At 39.8% G+C, this 23,634-nt stretch overlaps 1 protein-coding gene across 1 annotated transcript in view; it reads right to left on the reverse strand.

The window, feature by feature from the left end:
* EIF2AK3 (eukaryotic translation initiation factor 2 alpha kinase 3) overlaps positions 1-23,634 on the reverse strand; it is a 45,565-nt gene that overhangs the window by 16,081 nt on the left and 5,850 nt on the right. Inside the window, exons 2-7 of the mRNA XM_054203259.1 lie at positions 22,438-22,567; positions 6,422-6,616; positions 4,314-4,444; positions 2,013-2,247; positions 1,584-1,746; positions 122-259 (exon numbers count right to left, since the gene is read on the reverse strand). Coding sequence (XP_054059234.1) covers positions 122-259; positions 1,584-1,746; positions 2,013-2,247; positions 4,314-4,444; positions 6,422-6,616; positions 22,438-22,567 — 992 coding nt within the window. The remainder of the gene's footprint in view (positions 1-121; positions 260-1,583; positions 1,747-2,012; positions 2,248-4,313; positions 4,445-6,421; positions 6,617-22,437; positions 22,568-23,634) is intronic.

Here is a 23,634-nt window from a genome sequence, read left to right on the forward strand (position 1 = left end):
TAGTTCCTGAACTGGTTTACAGCTAGAAACATTAGACTAGTTTGAAACATACGGGAAATCAGAAAGCTGTCCTGTCTTTTCAGAGCTAAGACAGTAAATGAAACTCTAAGTTGTTACTTACGGATTAAAGGTTTCCATTTGATTTTGGGAAGAGGAATAATTGCCTTATCATTCCTGGATTCCAGAGCCTTTGGGTTGGTTGGGAATTTCTCAGAAATTCTGACTGATGACTGAAGATACAGCTGGCCCCTGTACATACCTAAGTAATAAACCAGAGAGCTTATTAGTCTTGAGTTCTCTTCACCCCCAGAATAAAATTGCCCAGTCAAAGTATATGGTTAAAAACATTTTCGAAAATATTTCTTTATGTTCTGAGAATCTGGGATACTGACTCGGATTGCTAGACTGGACGAATTCAAGTAGTATGTTTCCTCTGTTCTAGAAAGCAAGAGATCAGGACATGTCATTTTCACTGTTGCAAAGCTGGTGCTACAGAAAAATGCCAGCAATTTTGAAGAGCTATAAAGCAGCTTGGGCTTTGCATAGGTAAGACTTCTTTTAGACATCCTACCCTTGTTAATGCTGGTACAGATTATTCCTCAACAGCCATTACCAGGAAAGCTGGAACAATCTGGCTTCTTCCTAGTGTTATTCTTTGTCTGTGTAACCACTAACAGGAAAGCTACAAGGTGTAAAGACTTATAGAAAAAGGCTAAGACAAACAAAGTCTTTGAAAACCAAAGCATGTTTACCTCCCAGAGACAGAAAGACAGCTGAGAGGAAGAAGGACATGGGGCCACTCTATTTCAAATTGACATAAACCACATCAAATGAATTCTGACAGCTGGATGAAAACTTTGTCACATGAAATCTTAACTGAAATTTCTTCATGGTAAGGTACTGTAATCAGTGTACAGGAAAAAATTAACGTGACAAATTAGAGGGATGGAGGGAGATAGTGCTTATTGCTTACTGAGCAATAAGACTGCCTTGTTAGCTATAAACCGATCTTTAAAAATTTCAAGACTTTTGATCATCTCCAATGTACTGAAGCTACAAAGCAGCGAACATTTGGGAATCAAAATGGAAAAGATTTACGGTTTTGAAATGTTTTGGTTTTGAAAAAGGAAAAAAAGAAAAAAGAAAAAACCCAACCTTTTAACTATCACCGTCTAGGCTAAACAGTCACAGATATTAATTCTACCATAGCCAAAGGTATACTGTACCTTCTCTAATTGTCAGAATTTCTAAGATGGGTACACAGAACTCTGACTTTGAATGGCAATAGCACAGATTACCAGAGCAGGCTAGGAAGACATCAGAACACATCTCTACCTTTCGAAAGTCTTTAAATTAAGTCAGGGTGCCTTTCTGGCAGAAATGTGTTAGTGAAGCTTTAATTTGGGGGCTTTTTAAGCAATGTGGGTTAAATTTAACAGCCTTCATTATGCAGAATATCAGACTGGACATGTTATAGCTCCTCTTAATTGTAATCTACCAGTACATAAAGATCTGCTTTACTACAACCTCAACTGAGAAAAGAATAGCATTTACTACAGAAAATGCTGCAGTTGCTGTCTCACCCAAATAGACGCTGGATTCTGTGGCCCCCCTGGCAGCTTCCACAAGATCTTCTTCATCTTCCAATACTTCATTGTTCGCAGTGTAACTTGTGTCATCAAACAGACTGATTGGAATTACTTTGCCATCCTTAACCAGCCATGCAGAAGCAATTGGAGTGCAAAACTAAAGGAGAGAGAGGTAACTGGAAAATTAGCATCGTATTAACTCGATATTATGTAAGAATAATGCTAAACAACGTGCTTAAATTCCTTGTTTTAGTTTTTGTAACAGATGTAGCAGCTCAAAGTCAGAACTTGAGTTAAAAAAGTTACAAGCAGATGTGTGCTTCTTTAGAAAGACAGCACCTGAAACCCAAGATGAAAGACATCATCTGTGATGTTGCAAAACTTCAACTTTTGTAACATTTAATATTCTGTCTTTTCCCCTACCTGGTATTCCCACTCCAGATGTCCTCCTCGTTTGTTAAAAGCCATCACCTTCCAGTCAGCTACTGAGACCTTTATCACTGTATCTTTCATCATAGCTTCCTGCTCATCCACATCTGAAATAATTTTTGTTTCTTCTTTGTTCATATTTGATTTAAAATTGCTCTCAATATATCCTGCTCTAGTTTCGATATCTGGGACATAGCGCAGCTCAAAGTGACCAACACTGAAATTCCACCTTAAAGAAAAAGAGCAAAACTTTGTAGAAACAACGTATATATTCCAAGGAAGTCCCAAATCCTCCATCCAGATGATTCTTAAACTGAATTATCTATATTTGGCCTATATTTTCACAGTAAACTCTCAGATTGTCCAATGAACACAACTATACCAGGAGGGGGAGTACTAATCCAGAATACAAACCAAACAAGGTGAGAAATCTTGTCCAACATGCCGGGTGAGTTGAGAAAACAGCTGGTGAAGTAGGGCCAATGGCATTAAAGGAGGTTTAGCATATGGAGAGGACAAGTACAACCATCAGGTAGTACAGCTCAGTCTCTTTAGGAATGAAAGTGTTCCATAGCTGATGAAAGCAATGAGTACAACGCATTTAGGAAGCGGCATTCTACATGAGACGTATTTCTCTCCATTAATAAAGAGGATTTAATTTGAAACATAAGGCTTTTCAAACTGGGGGAAAGACAATGCTGGTTTTTTTGTTCTAATCCCACACACAACCTTTCAAAGGATCTCTTTGTCAGGTATTTCGTGAAACCAGGACTGTTCACGTCCCATAGGTTAACACTGAAGACGACGACTGTATAAGGAACACAGACCTGTCTTGCACAGCCAAAAGCTTTTTAATTTTTGTAAACCAACAAATTAGGGCAGAAACTGAAAATTATTTTCAGAAAGAAAAATAATAATTCTTTTCTTATTTCAGTGATACAGCCCAATAGTGTAGAAAAGATACAGAGGGGAAAGGTGGCAACTTTGTATCTTGGACAGCAAGGAAGAGGGAGATATTTCTTGAACAGCATGTTTGGGTACCCAAAGTTTCTTATGACCAGTCTGGCATCAACCAGGAGCTAAAACTGCCTCCTTAAAGGATTTACACCCGTATGGTAAAAGTTTGGTGTATTTTATACATTCAGTTTATTTATCAAAAGGTTTTCTTTCTCTGGATTAAAAATACAGAGCTATCTTATAAACTCCACAGCAGCAATACTGTGCCACCAGCAAAGCACCTCTGACTACAAAGACAGGAGGATTTACGTGCACAAGATGTCATGCTACGTTTTTGAAAGAGATATACAAAGGCAAAAAAAGTGTTCTTATGAAATACTTTTCCCTGTCAATATCAGTCTCCAAGAACCATGGAATCCAAGATTTCTCTTTTAAGACTTCTGATCTGCTAATCTATTTGAGTCCTAGTTAAGTTATCTGTTATACACTACAGATGCACAACCCGTCAAATCCTGCTGCAAACAGAAGAGGGAGCCGGGGAACAGGGAATGACTAGTTCTCCACTAAAACGTTGGGCAGTTACTGTATCTGTGTATGGCAACCAGCCTTTTAAACCTTCACTTTGTGAAGTGGTTTTTGGTTTGTTTGTTTGTTGTTTTTTTGTTTTGTTTTGTTTGTGGAATGCATATCAGTATTTTTATAGAAATCTTGATGTATTAAAACTTCAACATGACAGCATTACGAAAGTCACACGCTGAACCAGTAAAAACCAGACCACCTCGTTATGAAACCAAGTAAGCAGATTTAAGAATGGGACTTTTAAAAAATAAGACTGGAAACACTTTAAAATCAACTTAAAACGAAAGCTAAGACATCAAGGTTAAAAAAAGAACAGTGACAGTTACCATGAGTAGGTAAAGAACTTAAAAGTGCATCAGTAGGTCATAAGACTCTCAAACTGCCTCCTTTTGTACAAAAATCAACAGCTGGAACAAACATTAATGACACTTGCCTTGTGCAGCAGAGCAGTGACAAACTCTTTTGAGGTATGCAAGGACAAGAAGAGTAATTTTCATTTGATTTAGAGGGAATAGATATGTCCACATATTTTCTGTCTAATCATATATAAGACTGAAGTTCAAGACATTTTTCAAATGCAGTGAAGAGCAAAGGGGTTAGATCCTAGCCAACAGTCTGGTGCATTCCTCTGGTTAACAATCTAAACTCCCTCTTGCAATCCTTAGCCTAACGAGCGTAAAAAGAAGGTCAGATCCTTAAAGCATTACATATTAAGAACTTATCTCTATTGGATTGTTTCTGAACAATTTTTACACTTACTTTTCATTGCCACTGCGTGGTCCAACAGCACGGACTGTTTTTTGTGTCCGGTGTAATAGGAGCGTCTCTTCCTGTTCTGTTTCATCGTCATCCCACCGACGACAGCCCATGGCTGAGCAGATGTACTTCACCTAAGGGACAAAGCAAGGGAGTCACACATGCTTCGAAGTTCTGAAGAACTTCAAATGTAATGAACAGCAATATTCAAAGCTAAAAATCTCTGCAACACATTTTTGGATTGCAGATGGTTTGGAGCTCCTTGATTTTAGATGCTCTACTTGAAGGATGTTGAAAAGCCTGGTTTAAAAAGATAAGGGCTTTTCAGAAATAGAATTTTCAAAAGATTGTAGTAAGTCTACAATTTGGGCTGTTTTGACTACCTTTTGACTGTATTTTGCACGTATTTCTACTTTTAAGAGAAAGAAATGTGAGCTCTCTCTTTTCCCACTATTTCTATGGACATCAAAAGAACATTCCTGCAAGACCCACAGCATAATTGTGCTTTCATGACATATTTGTCTCAGCATAAGCCTATTAGCTTCAAATGAAGCATTATTGACTTACATAAAATAGCTCAGAGCCTTCCCCATTTGCCTTGTCATCTATTAAAGGGGAAAGAAGACCTTATTTAACTCTCACGGTCACAGAGACTTTGCAACAGCTTCAGTCTCAATCAGAATTTGGATTATATGGGCAACTGTATTTTGAAAAGGGAACTGAACACAATTTCAGGAAGCCTGAATTGACATCATACTGCCAAAGACAGCAGACTGCTCAAACTCGTAATGATGAAGAGCCAGGCACAATTTCCTGTATAAGGCATCTTTGCTACTGTGAGCATAAGTCAGAAATCAAAGCAGAAACTGAAATTTCCACTTCCTGAACACCGGGGGAGGAGCAGTCTGTTGGTGCACAGTGCCCTCTGCTATCAATGAGGAAATCAAAATGATTTCATGAACTCTTGTTTTGGGTCTATGCTCTTTATCACTGGTGATCACTCTACACCATGCCATAGAAGTGTTCTACATCAAATTGTATGGTCAAAATGAAAAAATGGATTTTGTGGAAAACAAACATTGGAAGTTTAAAATTTTTAAACTGAATCTATTTTTTAACTTGTTTTAAAATGCACCAACGTTTCTGATTTAGCAAATATCTGTTCTTCACTACAGAAAGTATGTACGAGCATTTAATGACATCTGACGTTAAAGAAGGTGAGGGGGATGTCAATTCTAGGACTCTGAATAATGCAATTAATTCCTGTGTTTTTTCTAGCCATTTTCCTTCTGTGATTTTTCAAAATATACAACTTTTAACCAATGGATTTCAGAAGAAAAATACCTTCTGAATTAGTCAGATAGCTAGTAGTTTTCAACTTAACTTTTGCATATGACTTTAAAACATAAGGAGAACTTCTTCTAAGAGATAGTAAACTCACTGACGACAGCTGCAAGTCTTAAAACTTTTGCGTATGTTGAATGCTTTCCTCGTTTTAAACAAGCTATCCCTCATTAGTTGTGGAAAATCTGAAATTAGTTGTGAAAAAAGTGTGTCGCCTAAAGCCTTCTTTCATATGCAGTAAGCTGAACAGCAAAGTCTACTTCAAGCAGAGGTCTGTGATAAAGCTGAACTCCTCTCACAACTCGGTAGAAAGAGGTCATCCCTCTTTTTCCCCCTCCCTCACCTTTCGTCACAAACCCCCGTCCCTTCCCTTGTGCTGGCTCTGACACTCCCCCACCCCTTGCTGAGCTGGCTACAGCTCACCCAGCACAAAACTAATCCAACAAAAAGTGAACAGTTTTCCGTTGGGTTAGCAAGTTGAATCAGCTTAGCAAAGGGTGCTGGCTTTCACACCTATCTCACAGGGGATACAGCAGGAGCTCACAGGCAGGAGACTGCAGTGAGGGGCTCAGCCATACCATCTAACTGCACCAGCCATTGGCCGCACTCCAGCCCCCTGCATTTGTTGCCCAAGAAGCTCAGATTGTCCTCTTTCGTGCCGTGCAGTTGTATACTTGAGCTGTACTGCATTTTAAAATTCAGGAGCAACCTATTTGCAAGACAGTGCTAGGAACACACATATACAAGGCAACTTTTCAGGATCTTACCTTCCCTGAGTATGAGCTCAGCCCATAGGTTGTTAAAGATTTTCCCCCAACGAGGACAACATCCTCGCCAAATTTGTAGGATGACTCGAGAAGAGATTCAACTGTGAAAGGAACTGCTTCCATGCTCTCTCGATCCCGATCCCACTGGAAAAGGTCCCCATCCAAGGAAGGGATTATCATCTTATTTCCAAATACCTAAAATAATTGAATTGAAGGTTAGCAACCATTTAACCACAATTTTATCAAAACACACAGATCACAAATGGGAACAGAAATGCTGAATAAGCAAGTACAGCGCATAATAGTCCCGTGTCCTATTTTATGGTTTCATATCCCAGAGTCTTGTTTTTCAAAGTCATACTGAAGACAGAAAACTTTCAGGCATTCAAATCAAATTTGTGTTTCACTATTCTTAGTTAAAAAATAGTTCAGCTTCTGACACTTCTTCCACTTTAAGCAAAACAATTTAAAGCTCAATCAGTTGACAGATTAATATTCATCCAAACTGTAGAAAATATGATATGGGGAGAAGCATTCCTGAAGAGACAGTCACTGGGTAAAGTGCAAGATTATTTGTGATAGTTTCAAGACGGTGGCTTTGTAGGTAAAGTTCTACTTCACTGATGTTTTTTTTCCAGAGCTAGTTTACTGCTAAACATGGTATCATTCTCTCTAGATCAGATAACTGAATTCAGTTTTAAAAGAAAGCTCAGGCTGTATGTGAGCTCGCTTACGATTAATGACTACTGTGTAAAGCAGAAAGAGCAATTACCATTGAGGTCAGAGCTCACATTTCATCTTTGCCTTTCCAGACAGTTAAACCTAACTTCTCCTCCCCGAATCTCTTATGTTGAAGTACATTGTTCCTTTAAAACTTGCCTGACTTTCTTAAACACACGTCAAAAAAAAAATAATCTTCACTAGGATATGGCATTTCATCCATTACACTGAGATTTTCAAGGAGATCCTAGTTCGGAAGTATGAGTCATTGTCAATGAGTACTAAGGGACTTATTAAGAAACTCATTATCAGCACGATAGACCATAACTAATACTGTGGAGCCACAGTGGCTGTGCCCATCACAAACAGTGAGAAATTGTAATCCACATAATCTTAGCTTTTGAGGATATGGATTAACATGGAAGATTTTAATGCTTTTTCAGAACCTCTGTCCATTTGGGCAGTATCCTACAACATAATTACAAGAAATTCAGATACCTTACATGTTAGGATTTAAAGACTACTTGTGGCATATATGTATTAGTCACTTCAAACAAAACATTCCTGATCAGCCTCCAAGGCACAGATGTGTATTATGAAGCCATACAAAAGATCCAGAAGGTTTCTGGTTATTATTTCTGGAACCACTGTGAGGATCTGAAACCACATCTTTAGCATGATTAAAATTCTCTCTAACATGAGACTTTTTATTCCTCTAACTAGGTCACAGACGAGCAAACAGCATTAAGCAAAGTTGGGAATCACCTAAACAGGGAAGGAAAGACAGATCTTGGAAATGAGTGCATGTCATGACTAATACCTCTTCTTACACTGTTTGACACACCTCATTCAAAGAGAAAATTTAGGCGAGTTACCCAACAATGCTGGTGACTGTATTTAAGATCCCTAAAGAATCCAACACCAATGCTTTCTGGCTTTGAAAAGCCTCATGATAACTGAGAATTAAAATAAAAACTCCTCTCAGGAGCACAATTTGTAATTGAAGAGATGATAACAGTAAACCCCTGAGAGTAGCTGTGAAGTTCTTTACAAACCAAAATAAGGTATGTTCTTCCCCTCCCAGATATTTACCTTATGGCAATAAAGGCCAAACATCCTGGAAGAGACAGTGCATGAAATCTGTGATGCACAAGGAATGTTTATTATGGCCTACCATTGGGGAGGAAAAATACACACACACGGCTCTATAGATACACTTACAGAAATAAACCAGCAAAAAAGCAAAAATTTGTGTGGGGAGGGGTCATCTGTAGAAATCATCCGATCAGTGGAAAAATAAACGAAACAAATAAGGTTTACGTAGGCGTTCATATTCAAGAACAGCCTTGTGATCTTGAGAAACAAAAGCATGCAGATTTTGGAAAACACCTTTTTAAAGACAAAAGATGACAGTGCCAAAGTTGCATCTGTAACATGTTGGAGTATCTTGTTAAAATATTCAACACAGAAGATTAATATCATAAAATGTTTTTGTAATGTATTCTTTCAGAAATGCATAATAATTTTGATGACAACTTTTAGCCTGTGCAGCTGTTACTTTGCATTAGTAAATCTTCTGTAAGGTTTCTTCCTGCAGATGGTCCAGATACCTGCAAGTAGTTTGGAGGCCCATGCAATATGAGATATTCCATATATAAATAAGAACGAACAGCAAAGGCTCTTTTTATACGCAGCTTTCCAAATGTACAAAAGCCAAACCAGCTCCTGTACCAGTGTTTCAGCACACAGCCGAAGCCTGGCAAACCCAGCCATCAACTGACCTTAAAGTCAGATCCTGAAGAAATTCTACTGGCCATAAGTCAGCTAAATTCATATAGCGTTGTTAAACTAGATGTGTGCCAGTGGCAGCAAGACAGCCACTTGCAAGTTCAGCCTTTCAGATGCTCGAAGGGCTGCAGACCATCCCATCAGGTGGTGAAGAGGGGAGGCAGTGGTGCAAACTGCCCAGGAATCGCCCAGAAATCACTGCTGAGCAAGGAAACGCTGGCCATTTCTGGGAACCACACACCCAAAATCCCAACACTCATGAAGCTCACTCAGCAACACGCACTTGTATGCTCCCAAGATATGGGTCAAATCAGGTCACGGCTTGTATGCCTTCCAAAATTCCCTGACAGTGGGTCACTGCCTGCTCATCTGTTAAAACCTCGGTCCCCATAAGCTGGGGAGGACAGACGAGACCGTTTCGGTCATCTCTGCTGATCACCTGTCAGTGCTCCCAACTGTGAGGGCACCTACGTGAACAGCACGTCCTGAGTGACATTGGGAAAGAAAGGCTGCGGAACGACACAACTGCTGTCAGCGAACACATCAGGAAAAGGAATGCAGGCAGCCGAAAGAGCTTATTGCACTGAAGGATAATGCCAGAGTATGAGCAGATGGGGTTAAACTGACCATGAGTAAGTGCAAACTACACATTTCAGTTACTAACCATCACAAACGTGGCATTTCACAACAGAAACAGAACAGAGGAAAAAGAAAAATCACCTTATTTTAAGATGAATGTATCTATAAACGGGATTACATGACATGGTGCTGACAAGGGACTGCACCCGATTACCACAAAGATCTTCTTTTACTAAAATAGCTTTATTTGAAGAATGGGGCATGTATGCAAATGCGCATACTTGCAGGTGCCCACATACACACATAACAAAAGGCATTTGTGGCCACTTGTGCTGACATCTTTTAAAAGAGCAGCTTAACCAGAGAACATTAATAATAACGACTCCTATCCAAGTTATGCAGCTCATTCTCTAGTACATCAGAAGCAGCAAAGGGACTTTCCTTGAAAGTACTAGCAACTAGCATCGGCATGCAGCTCAGGTAAAGGAATGACATCACCCTGTATCTCTGAAGCATTACCTCATCTCCTAATCCAAGGAGTGAGTCACCCAGGCAGTCAGCTGCAAATCTCTTGGCACAGAAAATGTAGGTTACCACGATGCACTTACACATTCCTCTGATCTGTCAATGTAAATAGCTATTTGTTCAGCTTCACTGGTCAGCAATATGGCACATAATTGTTAAGTGGCTTGTCTTTCAGAAGTAACACTTAAAACAACTCCCCCCCACATTAACTATCGAGCCCTAAATGAGACGCTGCTCTTTTGCTCATTAAGAGTTTGAAGCTGAAGTTCTCCATTGGCTCGGCGCGGGGTGCCGCAGCCCTATCAGCGGCGCTGGCTGCTCAATCTCCAGGCCGACGGGTGAGGTAATGCAGTTTCTAAAAAGCCTTCACAAAAAAGCAAAAAGGCATAACGATCCGAAATGGCATACGCTACCAGGGAATTTGCTGTCTAGACTCTTTACTGGAAAGGAGGGCACCGCACGCGAGGTTCCGTGGTAGGTTGATTGGTAGAGGAAGAAAGCTGCTGATTTATAGCAGGAAAAAAAGAAAAAAAAAAGAAAGAAAAAAAGAAAAAAAGTGTAAACAGAGATCAAAACAAACTGAAGTACTAAAGCTTCCACAAGCTGTTTAACAGTGTGACATTCATTTCCCATGCCTAACACTCTTTATCATATGAAGCAAAAATCAAGCCTGCTCACGTGCAGGCACATCTGAGACAAGTCTGGTGCCAAAACAGTCAATATTATCGTTTTCAGATGGGCTGTACCCTCCAGTGACTCCAAGGAAATAACTAAGCACAAGTAAAATATTTTCCTTAGAATAGGAAGTGTTAAGTCTTTATGTTTTTCTAACACTTCAGCTTGTGGTTTTCAAACCTTACTCTTACGATAAACTAAGAGAGCTTCTTTCCAGTTACTAATTAACCAAGACTAACCTATATGATCTTAAATGATAAGGGTACCAATTTTTTCCCCCCCTCTGTGATTATCTCTACAATAGCGTCACTTTAACAAACAGGATCAAAGCCAACATCAGGCATGTTCTTAAGAAAGCTACTTCTCAGTGAGAACTATGTCTTTTAAGCCCCTTTAGAATTAATCTAGACAACACGTTAAAAGCCACGTACAGCAGCTTCATTCTAAAGGGTAGAAACAAAAGTCTGCACAACAAATCTGGGAAAGAGAAAGCAATCATTTTATGTTTCGCATTTCTTGAAGAAACGTGTATGCATACAGTAATACAGGTATCCCTACTATAAATGTTTACAGATTTTTTTCAGGTGAGATTATATATGTACACACACTGGGCATGGTCTTGAGAAGCCCCTCGTTCAGGTTGGTCTGGAACTGATTCATCATCTGCCCTTTTTTGATACACACGCAGGGAGGTATCTGCAGACACACTGGTTTATGATTTCTTTCTAATATAAGAGGTTATTTCTCCTCTTCACCTTGGATTTCAGGATCTTGATTCACCTGTTTTCCCTTCAGCTACCTGCAGAAATCCTGAAGCACAGGGTACTAAAAAGGATGACAGCATCCTATTACTAACAGGCAGACCCTCATCAAACAGGAGCATACTGGGATGAAGGGGCCAGCTAAAGTCTAAGGAAGTATTTTTCTTCAAACTTTCTGCAAGGCCCACAACATCACTGCTTCCTTAAGGAGAGAACAAAGACCCAGGCACTAGTACAATCTTTTGAAAAACAAAAGCTGTCAAGTTAAGCTATTCCACTGCCTAAAGCACTGGTAAAAGAGCAAAGTATTCTGCAGAGCATACAGGGCTGTTTACCCAGCCAAGGAAGAAGAAAATTGACTGCAAAGGGGAGTCCATGATTTACATCAGCAAAACGACCTTCTGAAATGGGTTCAAGGGCAATGAGGAAGCTGAAACAGGAAACACCAACAGACAGGTAGTTGTTTTGTCTAGAAACACTTTCCTTCTTGTGAATGCCATTACTTCTGATCTCAGCGTTACACTTGTTTACAAAGTGCATACCTGTTCCTGACTACCTCCTCCTTCTGTTAACCAGCATACGTGCCCAGACCATCTTCAAGACCAGGACCGTGAGAAAGGCTGCACATGGACACCTGATGAATCATAGTATGTTATGGAGCAGTTTATGGAGCCAGGATTATGTGACCTTCCTGCTCTGAAGAGGTAAGAGCCAGCCCGTGCCAGAGCAGCAGGTCAGAGAAGCCATGGAAATAGGTTTCATCTCAGCTGGGGTGTGACACACTGGAAGGATACACCAGCTCTGCACAGCAACAGTGAGTGTAGATGTTTCTCAAACCTCAAGATGATTTTTGCCATCAGGTTGTGCAGCTCACCCAGCAACAGTTCATGGGATCTGCCAAGAAACAGAACGTAGTCCCCTGCTCCCACCCACGGTAAGATCCTTATGACAGAAGTTTACATTTATTATGGTCTTTCTTTTCCTTCCACCACCCCTCATAATCCACAAGCTGGTAGTTTCTATTTCATTTTTCACTGGCTAGAGAAGACAAGTCATAAGCATAACTTTCACAGCCCTGTATTTTGAGCACATGAAGTGATGCTGTAATCCTGTGCCTGGATGAATACTAGAGAACTCGTTTGAAAACTTTTTTTCTCTCTCCTCAAAGCAACACCTACAACGACCTTCCAACAACTTTATTAAATGGCTACATTTGGTATCTCTGCTGTGATTCTACACTTCAAATCTTAAAATCTGATCAGGTTTAAGCTACCAGGGCCCTGACAAAACTGTCTTTTACACAAACAGTGCAAAAAGCAACACATGACAGCAGCACAGCAGCTTGAGAATTATATTCTCCTTTCCAGCGCCAGGGGCACAGCATCTTGTTCATCTTGAGTTTGCCATTAAAATAATTAGTCCTACTCCATCCTCTGCCCTCCCTTGAGCAGCCATGCAGGGAAATGGAGGAACCGCAGTGCGTTAACTAGACTGCCCTGGCTTCAAAAGAGCTCAGGTCCCCAGTACTGTTTGCTGTGCAATCAAACAGACCCTTCTTCTGAAGACTAGCAAACTAAAATAACACCGTTACTTTAATCACAGTCAAACAAGACTTGGGGTTTTGACTATAGACATGCCAGCCTGCTTTGCTGCCATGGTAACAGACTTTTAAAAACTGTTCTCCTTAATAATAAAAAAAACTACATGGTGCTTTAAGAAAGACTTTATTTTGACATTATTCCATCCCCCTCCTTAACATGGCAAGTTTTATTAATAAGGAAAGACTGCAACAGTCTTCTGGAACTTAAAAGCAGTCTTTTCTGAGACAAACCGTAGCTCCTGCTACTGAGCCCATCACTGAGCTCCTTAAAACTAATAGCACATAAGGGAGAACATTAGTGAAGAAAATGAAAATTACCCAAAACCTTGCCTCTACAGAAACAAGCCCCATAGAGAAGCTCATTAGCCACGGTGTCAAAGTTGGTACTGTTCCAGTATTGGGATGTTTTAAGATGATGTTGTAACTCTACCCTGCCAAAGCTCTCTTGCAGACTACCTGGGCTGCTGTAGCAACACCTGGGAGCTAAGAGAAGCACGATGCTTCTCTTCAGAGACAAAGAGAATGAGCAATAGCAGAAGCCCATGTCACTTCAGGGATCCAGGATTTAAGCTGATCTCTGTCAGACCTTGTATGCTCTTCTCTTGGACTTGCCTGGACAAGGTGTTTTTTAAGGTAAGGACACAGACTCCATGTGTCTTGAAAAATTAAGTCACAGAGCAACTCCTATGGAAAAGGAGAGCCCAGTACAGGAGAAGATCATAACACAGCAAATGCAGTCGTCTTTTTCAAGGATGTGAAGAAAGTAGAGAGCACGAAACATGCAGTGACTGTGACAGGAAGATTAATAGTTACCTGTGTGCAGAGGACAAAGTCCAGAAGAAATTCGGAAATGAGATGTCAGTGACTGTGCTGCAAAAGGAATGATTTGCTAAACTGTCTAAAATGCTTAGCGCTTGAAACAGCCACTTTCTTTTACAGATAAAGATACAGGCTGAAAGTTCAAAAAAGGCTTTAGGGCAGAATAAATCACTTTGTTGTGTTTTAGGCAGCTGAGCTCCAAATATTTAAGTTTTCCATTCCCTGTGCTGAAACAGGTATTTGTCTAGGCATGACTAGAGTTGATCCATTTTAGTATCTGTAAACACCAGAACTGCTTAACAGCCAATACAAAACGTGCAGTATACCATATGTAATTAAATTACAAGCCACTATAACGATAACTAAACAACAGAGACAGCAAGCTGATGGTAAACTCCCTTTCCAAGATTTGCAGCAATGCATTTTGACCATGTCTGTAAGTGTGACAGATGAAAGTTGGTGATAAACATTAGCCCAGAGTAACTCTGAGAAACTTTCCTGGCTTTGTTCAAGGCACAGCATCACCTGTGAGGATTGGGGTTGAGAGTGCCAGTATCATACAAGACACAAGATTCTGTTCTGTAGCCTCCCACGTGTCTCATAATGGATGTTGTCATCACCCCAAACATCCTTACAGTACGAGTTAGAGGACACATGTCAACACTTTATCAGCGCTTCATCAGTGCTAACTATATCAAGTGTCAGCAAGAAAGCCACCGCGATGCAGTTATAGGAAGTCTTTGTTTTTTTAATTGAACAAGACATTGAACTAAGATGACTGTCTTTGAAGATGTGCAGTTTCGATAAATACATAAGACCACTTGTCTAAGCAATAGCCCTACTTGTCACCCCAACAAAAATCATGATGCCGCATTATACTAACCACTAACTCAGCTGAGGCATCTGTCAGCAATTCCTCATCTCGACAGGTTTACCAGTTGACATTAAGAAGTTTGATTGCATTTCCCAGTACAACTTCTAGCTATCCAAATATTTTAAAACAATTAGTTTTTTTACCAATGATTTTTTTGTCGACTGAACATCATTAGAAGTTTATTTTCAGGAGAATCATAGAATAGCTTGGGTTGAAAGGGACCTTTAAATGTCATCTAGTCCAAACTCCCCTGCAATGAGCAGGGCCATCTTTGACTATATCAGGTTGCTCAGAGTCCCATCCAACCTGAGCTTGAATGTTTCCAGGGATGTGGTATCTACCATCTCTCTGGGCAACCTGTGTCAGGGTTTCATCACCTTCATTGTAAAATATTTCTTCCTTATATCTAGTCTAAATCTTCCCTCTTTTAGTTAAAAACTGTTACCCCATGTCCTGCCGCTACAGCCCTGCTAAAAAGTTTGTCCCCATCTTTCTTATAAGGTCCCTTTAAGTACTGAAAGGCTGCAATAAGATCTCCCTGGAGCCTTCTCCAGGATGAACAACCTCAACTCTCTCAGCCTGTCCTCATAGAAGTGCTCCAGCCCTCCGATTGTCTTCGTGGCCCTCCTCTGGACTCACTCCAAGAGGTCCATGTCTTTCCTATGCTGAGGACTCCAGAGCTGGATACAGTATTCCAGGTGGGGTCTCACCAGAGAGGAGAAGAGGGGCAGAATCACCTTCCTCCACCTGCTGGCCACTCGTCTTTTGATGCAGCCGAGAATACAGGTGGCCTTCTGGACTGTGAGCACACATTGACAGTTTATGTCCAGCTTTTCATCCACCAGCACCCCCAAGTCCTTCTCAGCAGGGCTGCGCTCAATCCCTTCATCCCCCAGCCTGGATTGATACCAGGGGTTGCCCTGACCCAGGTGCAGGACCTTGCACTTGGCCTTGTTTAATGTCATGAGGTTCACACTGGCCCAATTCTGAAGCCCGTCCAGGTCCCTCTGGATGGCATCCTGTCCCTCAGGTGTGTCAACTGGACCACTCAGTTTGGTGTCATCCACAAACTTGCTGAGGGTACGCTTGATCCCACTGTCTGTGTCATTGATGAAGATGTTAAACAGTACTGGTCCCAACACGGACCCCTGAGGGACACCACTTGTCATCAATCTCCATCTGGACATTGAGCTGTTGACTGCTACACTCTGGATGGGGCCCTCCATCCAATTCTTCACCCACCAAACAGTCCAACCTTCAAATCCATATCTCTCCAATTTAGAGAGGAGGATGTTGTGAGAGACTGTGTCAAAGGCGTTACAGAAGTCGATAATAATTTATAATTCTAAATTATACGCTTTTGTTTCACCAAGAAAGCAGCCAAGATTTGTACTCAGAAATCTGCGGATTTCTCCAGCAAGTTTCCCAAGCCTGTCACCTCTTTATGGCTATCATACTGTGCATGTTTCCAGCAAGAGAAATGAAAAGAACCACTTGTGCCATCAGGAATCGTAATACGTCTATGTAGTTAAAAAGCAGTCACATCTATTCTCTTCTTGCAAACACAGGCTCCACTCCCTTTGATAGCCCTAATAAACCTTCTCTGCCTCAATTGCAATTAGAATTTATCTTCCTTTGAAGTACAATTCTGGACACTCACTTCTTATTCATTATGAGCTTTTCCAGGACCATTTACGACACTTACATCTCTCTCTCTACCCGCAGGCAGCACAGGATCACATTTCCTTCCCCTGCAGAGGAACTAAAACGATAACCTGTCACAGGATCTCTTAGTACACAGTATTCTCAGTTTTAAACAGATCCCCTCCAACCTTCAACAAATTTGTTGTTATCAATTCCCACATCTTCTATTTCATTTAGTACAGTTTAATTTCATTTCTGATATAGAAAACCTATACAATAGAGAACTCGATGACGCCCCAGCGTTCCTCCATAGGAATGATACCTCAGCTATCAGAGTATCTGGTGGTCCTACATCTGTCTCAGTAGCACACAAAAATAAGGATCAGCTACAGGACACAAAGAACTGTCCTAGCATACTCTTCCAGAAAACTGAGATCATACCACCTTACCTGCAAGGAAACAGATTTTCCCCAGATTAGTCACCTCAAAACCAAATCCATTGATTTACACCTGGCCTGCTTGAACAGAATGGCAACTGGGGGCTTTCCATCTGTTCACAACATAAATAACTTTCCAGCTGTAATGTTACAGCACTAATAGAAATGTTTTAAATTTTATTCTTCACTTCCTTGAGTAAAACTTTGCTTTAGAAAGTTTTGCACACACTCAAAGGCTTAAGAGAACCAACTTGTTCTTCCCTGTATAAGGAAGTCTGACCGCATTGCACAGCATTTGCTCCTGCAAGCAGCCTGTAGGTGCACAGAGACTCTTCCAACTGCTACGCAGGAAAGATTGCTTCTGTTGCTGATGTGTCCCATGACAGATGTTTTAACATGCACAAATACATTAAAAGTTAAGATTAATGCCAGTGAGCTAGACAGAGCCATTCATTTTTAAGTAGAATACAGAGAGAAAACCATTGTCTCAGAATGTTTGTGCAGTTTGAAACTAACCTCCTTTTGTTTTGTCCAGTGACTGTTAGCAGTGTCAGAACAGATTTATACAGGATAACAGAATTTCATAATACTCAGCACTGTATTCAACAGCTGCTATATAATAACCTTTTAAGTGAAAATACTCAAACAACTCTGACAGTCTTAAGTATTCCTCACCCATGCCCAAAACAAACATATCTTAGCATTTAGTAGGATGATATTTACAGGCAGTGACTTAACTGAAAATAACTAAAGTAGCAAGCTATGGACCAAACAAACTCCTCATTTTTATTCAGGCTAATAAAATGCTGATGCAGGCGTGCCCTAAGTGGTGGGCGTGACCTTCCTAAAATTGATGTCACAAGATTTCTCTTTCAAAGAGACAGTTAAATTATTTACCCTCCCCCAACCTCCAGGAGGGCACATAAAAGAATCCAGACATCACAATTCAAGCCCCTCAGAGGCATTTTGACCTCTTGTCTTGCCCCGATGCGATTCAGTGTGGGTTTTGCAACTTCTTCTGCACCAAAGTGTAAGAGGCCAAAGGATGACAGTTGCTGAATTTCTCCCCACATTCCCAAAGTGACCTAGGACACCTTTTGGCTCTTCTCTAGTTTGACTGGGTACAGAGATTGCCTTATCTAATGTGCAAGGAAGTGCAGTCGGTACCTTAGTGATTCCCACACGCTTGGACACTTCACAGCAGAACTTTTGGGGAATCAAAGCATTGAAAATTTGAAATTATTTATGATGCTGATAAAGGGAAGAAAAAAAGTAAAAAAAGATACATAGACACATTCATACCGTACATTAAGTCATGTCACTAGTGGAGCTGTGGAGATTTCAAAATCCTTTCCCAACTCACTGCTATAAGCTTCAGTCTGTCCTCTCCAAAGGGCAAAAAAGGAGCAATCTGCTAAAGATATCTATGGGTTCACTTTGCCTACAAAGCAATTAGTTTTCAGCTGACTTCAGTATAAAACTTCCTTGCATCTCCACATTTCTCTGGGGAAAAAAAAAAAAAATATAACACCGGGCTATTCCACAAAACCATGCCACTTTTATGTCCAAAAAAGACCACACAGATGTCTAAGTTTGTAGAAAAGTTTAATTTATTGTGTCACAATAAAAATGTCAATAATTTTATATATATACACAATGCAACTCAAAGATACTGAGAGCCCTTAGAGGGATAAGGATGTTGACAGATCTTGTGACATGACATAACCCAATTATTTAATTTTTCCAGGATATGGTGATATGTTTACTATGACTACCATAAATGTCGGCCTTGTGGACTGAAACTCGTTTTGTCTCATGATCTCCAATCTCTCAAATAAGGAAATAAGATGCTTACTTAGGGATTAGTCTGTAACAGCCAAATCATGAGCCAATGCAGCTACTTTTATCGAGTACATCCCAGTGCAGCTTCTGTTCAGAGGACTGAAACTACTATGACTGGAGCTGCCCTGTCAGGCTGGACTCCCTGCAGTGTTCCTGACAGTGCAAAGAAAAATCATGTCACAGTCGTGAATGTATTTTTCAGCTGTTACTCTCACATCATCACCATCAAGCATCCCACTTATTTTCCCCTTTTCACATCAAACATCAGATACCAGCTTTTTCACAGGAGTATCTCTACCATTTATCCAGCCCAGAGTAGTCTTTCTTTATGTCTCTTTCTTTATGTCTCCATCTCTTCTCCAGCCTCCCCCGTCCCATCAGTCATGCTACCCACTATTGGCCAGTCATTTTAATGTACGGGCATAATCACACTTTAATTTCTCCTCATAAAAGAAAGAGACAGAAGCCCATTAAGTAATTTCATATAAAGCTATGTAGGTAAGAGAACGTATCACCCTCATTAGTAAACGACAACAGTCTCGCAATGATGTACTATGAATTATTTCCACTTCTGGGGAGGCACTTCTCTGTTTTCACTATGATCAAGCATCGTTATTTTAACAGGCTGATTCTCCCAGAAGTATTCTCTTCTGTCTAACTACAGATGATGTATTCATTACAAACCTAAATTTTAAAGAGTAAATTAAAGTGTTTTCCTTAAAAGTAAGCTCCCTTTCAGAAAAGTTGAGATTCAATGACTTTACCCTGAACTTCAGCAAGCAATATTTATGTGCAAGTAACAAGAAATCTTGGACTTGTAAACTTACAGCTTTTATAGAAAAGGGCTCTTCATTTTAACACAATGGATAGGGAAACAAAGTTTTTAAATTTTTTTTGCACAAGACTGAAACACAGATACCACAGATACCTGAAATACCTTTTCAGCTTTGGCACCCTGACCATGACTGTTTATGTTGGAGCTTAGAGCCAAGGAATGAATTTTACTGTTTTAGTTATCCAGACACACAATTCAGCAGCCTTTCCTGTCTAATTGATCTGTTCACATGACAAATGATGAACACCTCACTTGTCAGTGTCATAAGCAGCACTTTCAAAATCTGAAGTGTTTGACAGAGCTGCTGGAACATTTGAAATTTTACTACCTCACTTTCCTAATTAACACATGAGCTCCAGACAGCCAAGTTGACATTTTACAGTTAGGCAAAGGAAGTAACTACTATTCTATTAAACACTGTAAGTTTGAAGATCTAATGTCTTTTCTTAAAAGCCACTTGGAAATTAAATTGATGCTTTCACACCAGGACCTGAAACTACAGCTCATTGCACCCTCACCCAAGACAGTTAAAAAAAGAAAAACTCATCAAAACAATTCAGACACAGCAGCACAGACTTTCCACATCCTGAAAGAACACAAATCTTTAGCACTGCAAGTGTAATGCAAAAAGTTTCTCATCTGCCATTTCTTACAAGAAGATGTAGGTTAACAGCTTACATAATCATACAGATTTATGATTAAGATAATAATATTGTGGTTGCAGACACAGAGGCCTTTTTTACCTCAAAAATGTTGGAAGAGGAAGAAAAAGCCTTAATAGTTAGTTTGAGAGAGTAAACCTTAAACATGCCACATGCCCAAATCAGAAAGGAAATACTTTAGAGTGGGGAGATGACAGACACTGAGACTTTAGTGAATTTAGTATTTTGACCCATAACAGAATTGTCACAACAACTTTAATAAGGCCAATTACTCACTCAAGTAGTGAGATTCACTGCATGAAGTCTTTCAGCTGATACCGACAGCAGATTAAACTTTAAATAGTTTATTTGGGGTATTCATCACTTTTGTTTCTTGTTAAATTCTGTCTTATCTTAACAGCATCTGTTTACATGACAGTAAGTCTAAAAAGGCCTATATTCATAACACTTAACGGCTTCTAAAAGGCCAGAAAGACGTTTTACTTCCAAAATTAGTTCTCTTCCAGGCCCTGCATCTTAACTGCCAAAATCCATCAGTGTTTTTGGCTGCAGTTGTAGAAATGCAACAATTCGAAAGCCCCTCTGAAATTTCCTATATGCATAACAAACGCTCTTTACAATTGTATTTTTATGATTCCCACAACTTATTAACTTGTAGCCACAGAAGAGAATTAAATATGGCATGGACAAACTACAATTTTTGGTGTCTAAGCATCAACCTTCAGTTTCTACAGTCATACCACATTGGAAAAGATCAAAACTCTGGACAGATCAGTTGAGCGACAAAATCTAGATTTGCAAAAACACCTCTACAGTATTAAATGCTTGCATTCTTGAAATCTTTGAAAACCTGGGCTTGTGTCTTAATTTGTACTGAAAAATGAAGTTCATATTTGCACATATTTCAAATGCGTGTTTTATAACCAGTTGTTCTATATTCACAGTGGTCATCAGAAACTATTCACAGCAACAACAGATAGCAGAGCAATATTTTAAGTATTAAAAACATTTGTAAAGGACCGCAGTTTACAACTGGCACCTTCCTCTTAACAGAGCTCTTTACAGTTCTTTTTACAGTTTTCGATTCTTTTAAATTATGCTCTAGAAGTTCTTTCCCACAGTGCTTTTTCTTAAACACAAAAATACATCTGAACAAGACTGAAAAAGGTGCATCCGTAAATAAAATTCTCTCTCAGAAACAAAGGAACACAAGTTAACATACACATTACTTTGCAATCCAAGACACTTATTACTAGCTCTCATATTAACACTACCACAGCAACAGACCAAATCTTGCCTTAGACTTCTTTATACCAAAACAGAGGTCACATAAACTAGACAGCAACAAAGAACTACATGCAAGAAGCTCATACAGTCTGAATACCACTGAATTCAACTTTCATTCTCTGATGCTTATCATGCAAAAGTGCAATATGGGACTGGTCATCGAATCCAACCATCCATGACAGTGAAGGACTGTGCACTTTGTCATCACCACAAACTACGTCTTACTTGGTATATTTATTCCTCCTCATTCTAGGAGAGAATGACACACGGATCTTACTTCTCCAGTGCAGGGGCGGGGGGGGTGGGGGGTGGAAATCAGCAAAAAACTTTCTTCTAATTTCTAGCCTGAGTTTATTCAAACTGATGGTGGAAATAGCACCAAACAAGAAATTCAACCCCTTAGATTTCCATCTTACAGTTTATCAGCAAAAGTGATGCAACCCTTTACCACTCAGTAGTTCATGGTGACCTTTCCTGCTCTATTTCATTGCAAACATTCTATTTTATAGGCAGTCCGTTTATCTAGTGTATACGTAAAAAATTAAAAAGCAACCCTTTGTTCATTTATTAAGTCATAAGGACTTTTGCTTTTCTTAAGGGGAAAAAAAAGCCAGTACTTGCCAAAAATACTGTAGTAATACAAAGCAGATAATCCTTTCATTTGCTTCAAATTACAAGAAACTCGTTTTGAATCAGCAATTGCATACAATTCCCAAACTCAGTTACATCATCTGGTTTGAAAGTTATCACATATGTCAATCGCAAGACTAAAATGCTGACACACTGTAGTTTGAAATGGCAACATGATGTAAGCACTCCAAAAAAAGTTTGAGAACAGCTATCAAACTTTATCCATATTAAGTTTGCTGCATTATTTAACATCTATCAACTACAGAGGAAGTTGCATTTGTTTTATTATAGAAAATTCTATTTTTAAAGATTTAGTCAGGAAAGAGATTGAGCCTTACCTCTGGTTTACTGAGGCTGGATGACACAAGAGAACCCGATCCCACATCCAGATCCCACTGTTTTCTCCCACTGTTTTCTGGATCCAGTGCAGCAATTCGTCCATCCAAAGTGCTGATAATTACTAGAGATCTGCAAGTTGGAAGCATTCAGTCAAAACTACAGCAGTACAGAGTTTATCTATTAGCTGTTTTCTATACCTAACACAGTGCAACTCCAACTTTAAAGTTAAGTCTATATATTCTGCAAAACAGCAATTTAACTTGGTAGCCCTACCTAAACCAACATGGGAAAGTAGAAAAGTTGAAGCCACTTGCTGGATGTCATAGACGTACATGCTACTAAGACATTCAGAGTTCAGTTTCAGGGGAAGATAGTTGACTTTTTGCTCCCGCGTGCAGGCGTTACCACAACTGAATGAGATCTTTGAGATATTTATACAAACAATATAGACCCTATTTTTTCCCAGTCCCTTCCACACTGATCTTCAATTGGTCCTTTCAAAACAGCCTAGACTGAAACTATTAACCCCGCACATCAGTACGTAAGAAATACTAAGACGCAACTAAGCTTTCAATACCTCTGGATGAAACACTGTAATCCTGGAGATTTGTCAGGTCTTAGAATAAAACAAGTAAAACAAGTCTTGCCTAAGGTTTACACAGGACACCAGAAACCACCTCCAACGTCTGCAGATAACAAAGCAAGCAAACCGCCTCATGCAGCTTAGGCTTTAAGTAGCCTGTCTGTCTGGGGATACATGGCAATGGCAGGCTAGCTGTCAATTTCTACAGCACCTGAAGCTCATCCATTTTAGTAAATATTGTTGCTTGCACAGCAGTACAATTAGAATCAGCACTTTTGATTGGGATAGAATTCAAGCATTAAAATAAAAAAACCAAACAAACCAAACCAAAACCACTAAACAACCCATCAGAGGTAACACACTGACAAGGCATTTTTGAAGGGCCTTTTTTCCCCTTGAAGATTGTTTCACTCTGACCTGAAAAAGCTGGGATGTGTTGCCAGTTTTGGCTTGCAGCAGGCTCACCAATCTTCAAAGGCTGTAGGAGTGAGTAGAGCTTGAGCACTTTACAGACTGCTTGCACTGAGGGGGGCTGGATGTAGTGACCCAGAAAGACCTTTATAGACATTGATTTCAATGACAATAAGGAACTGTGCAAATAAACCTGATGGAT

Source organism: Rissa tridactyla, chromosome 5, assembly GCF_028500815.1.
Source record: "Rissa tridactyla isolate bRisTri1 chromosome 5, bRisTri1.patW.cur.20221130, whole genome shotgun sequence".
NCBI lineage: Eukaryota > Metazoa > Chordata > Aves > Charadriiformes > Laridae > Rissa > Rissa tridactyla.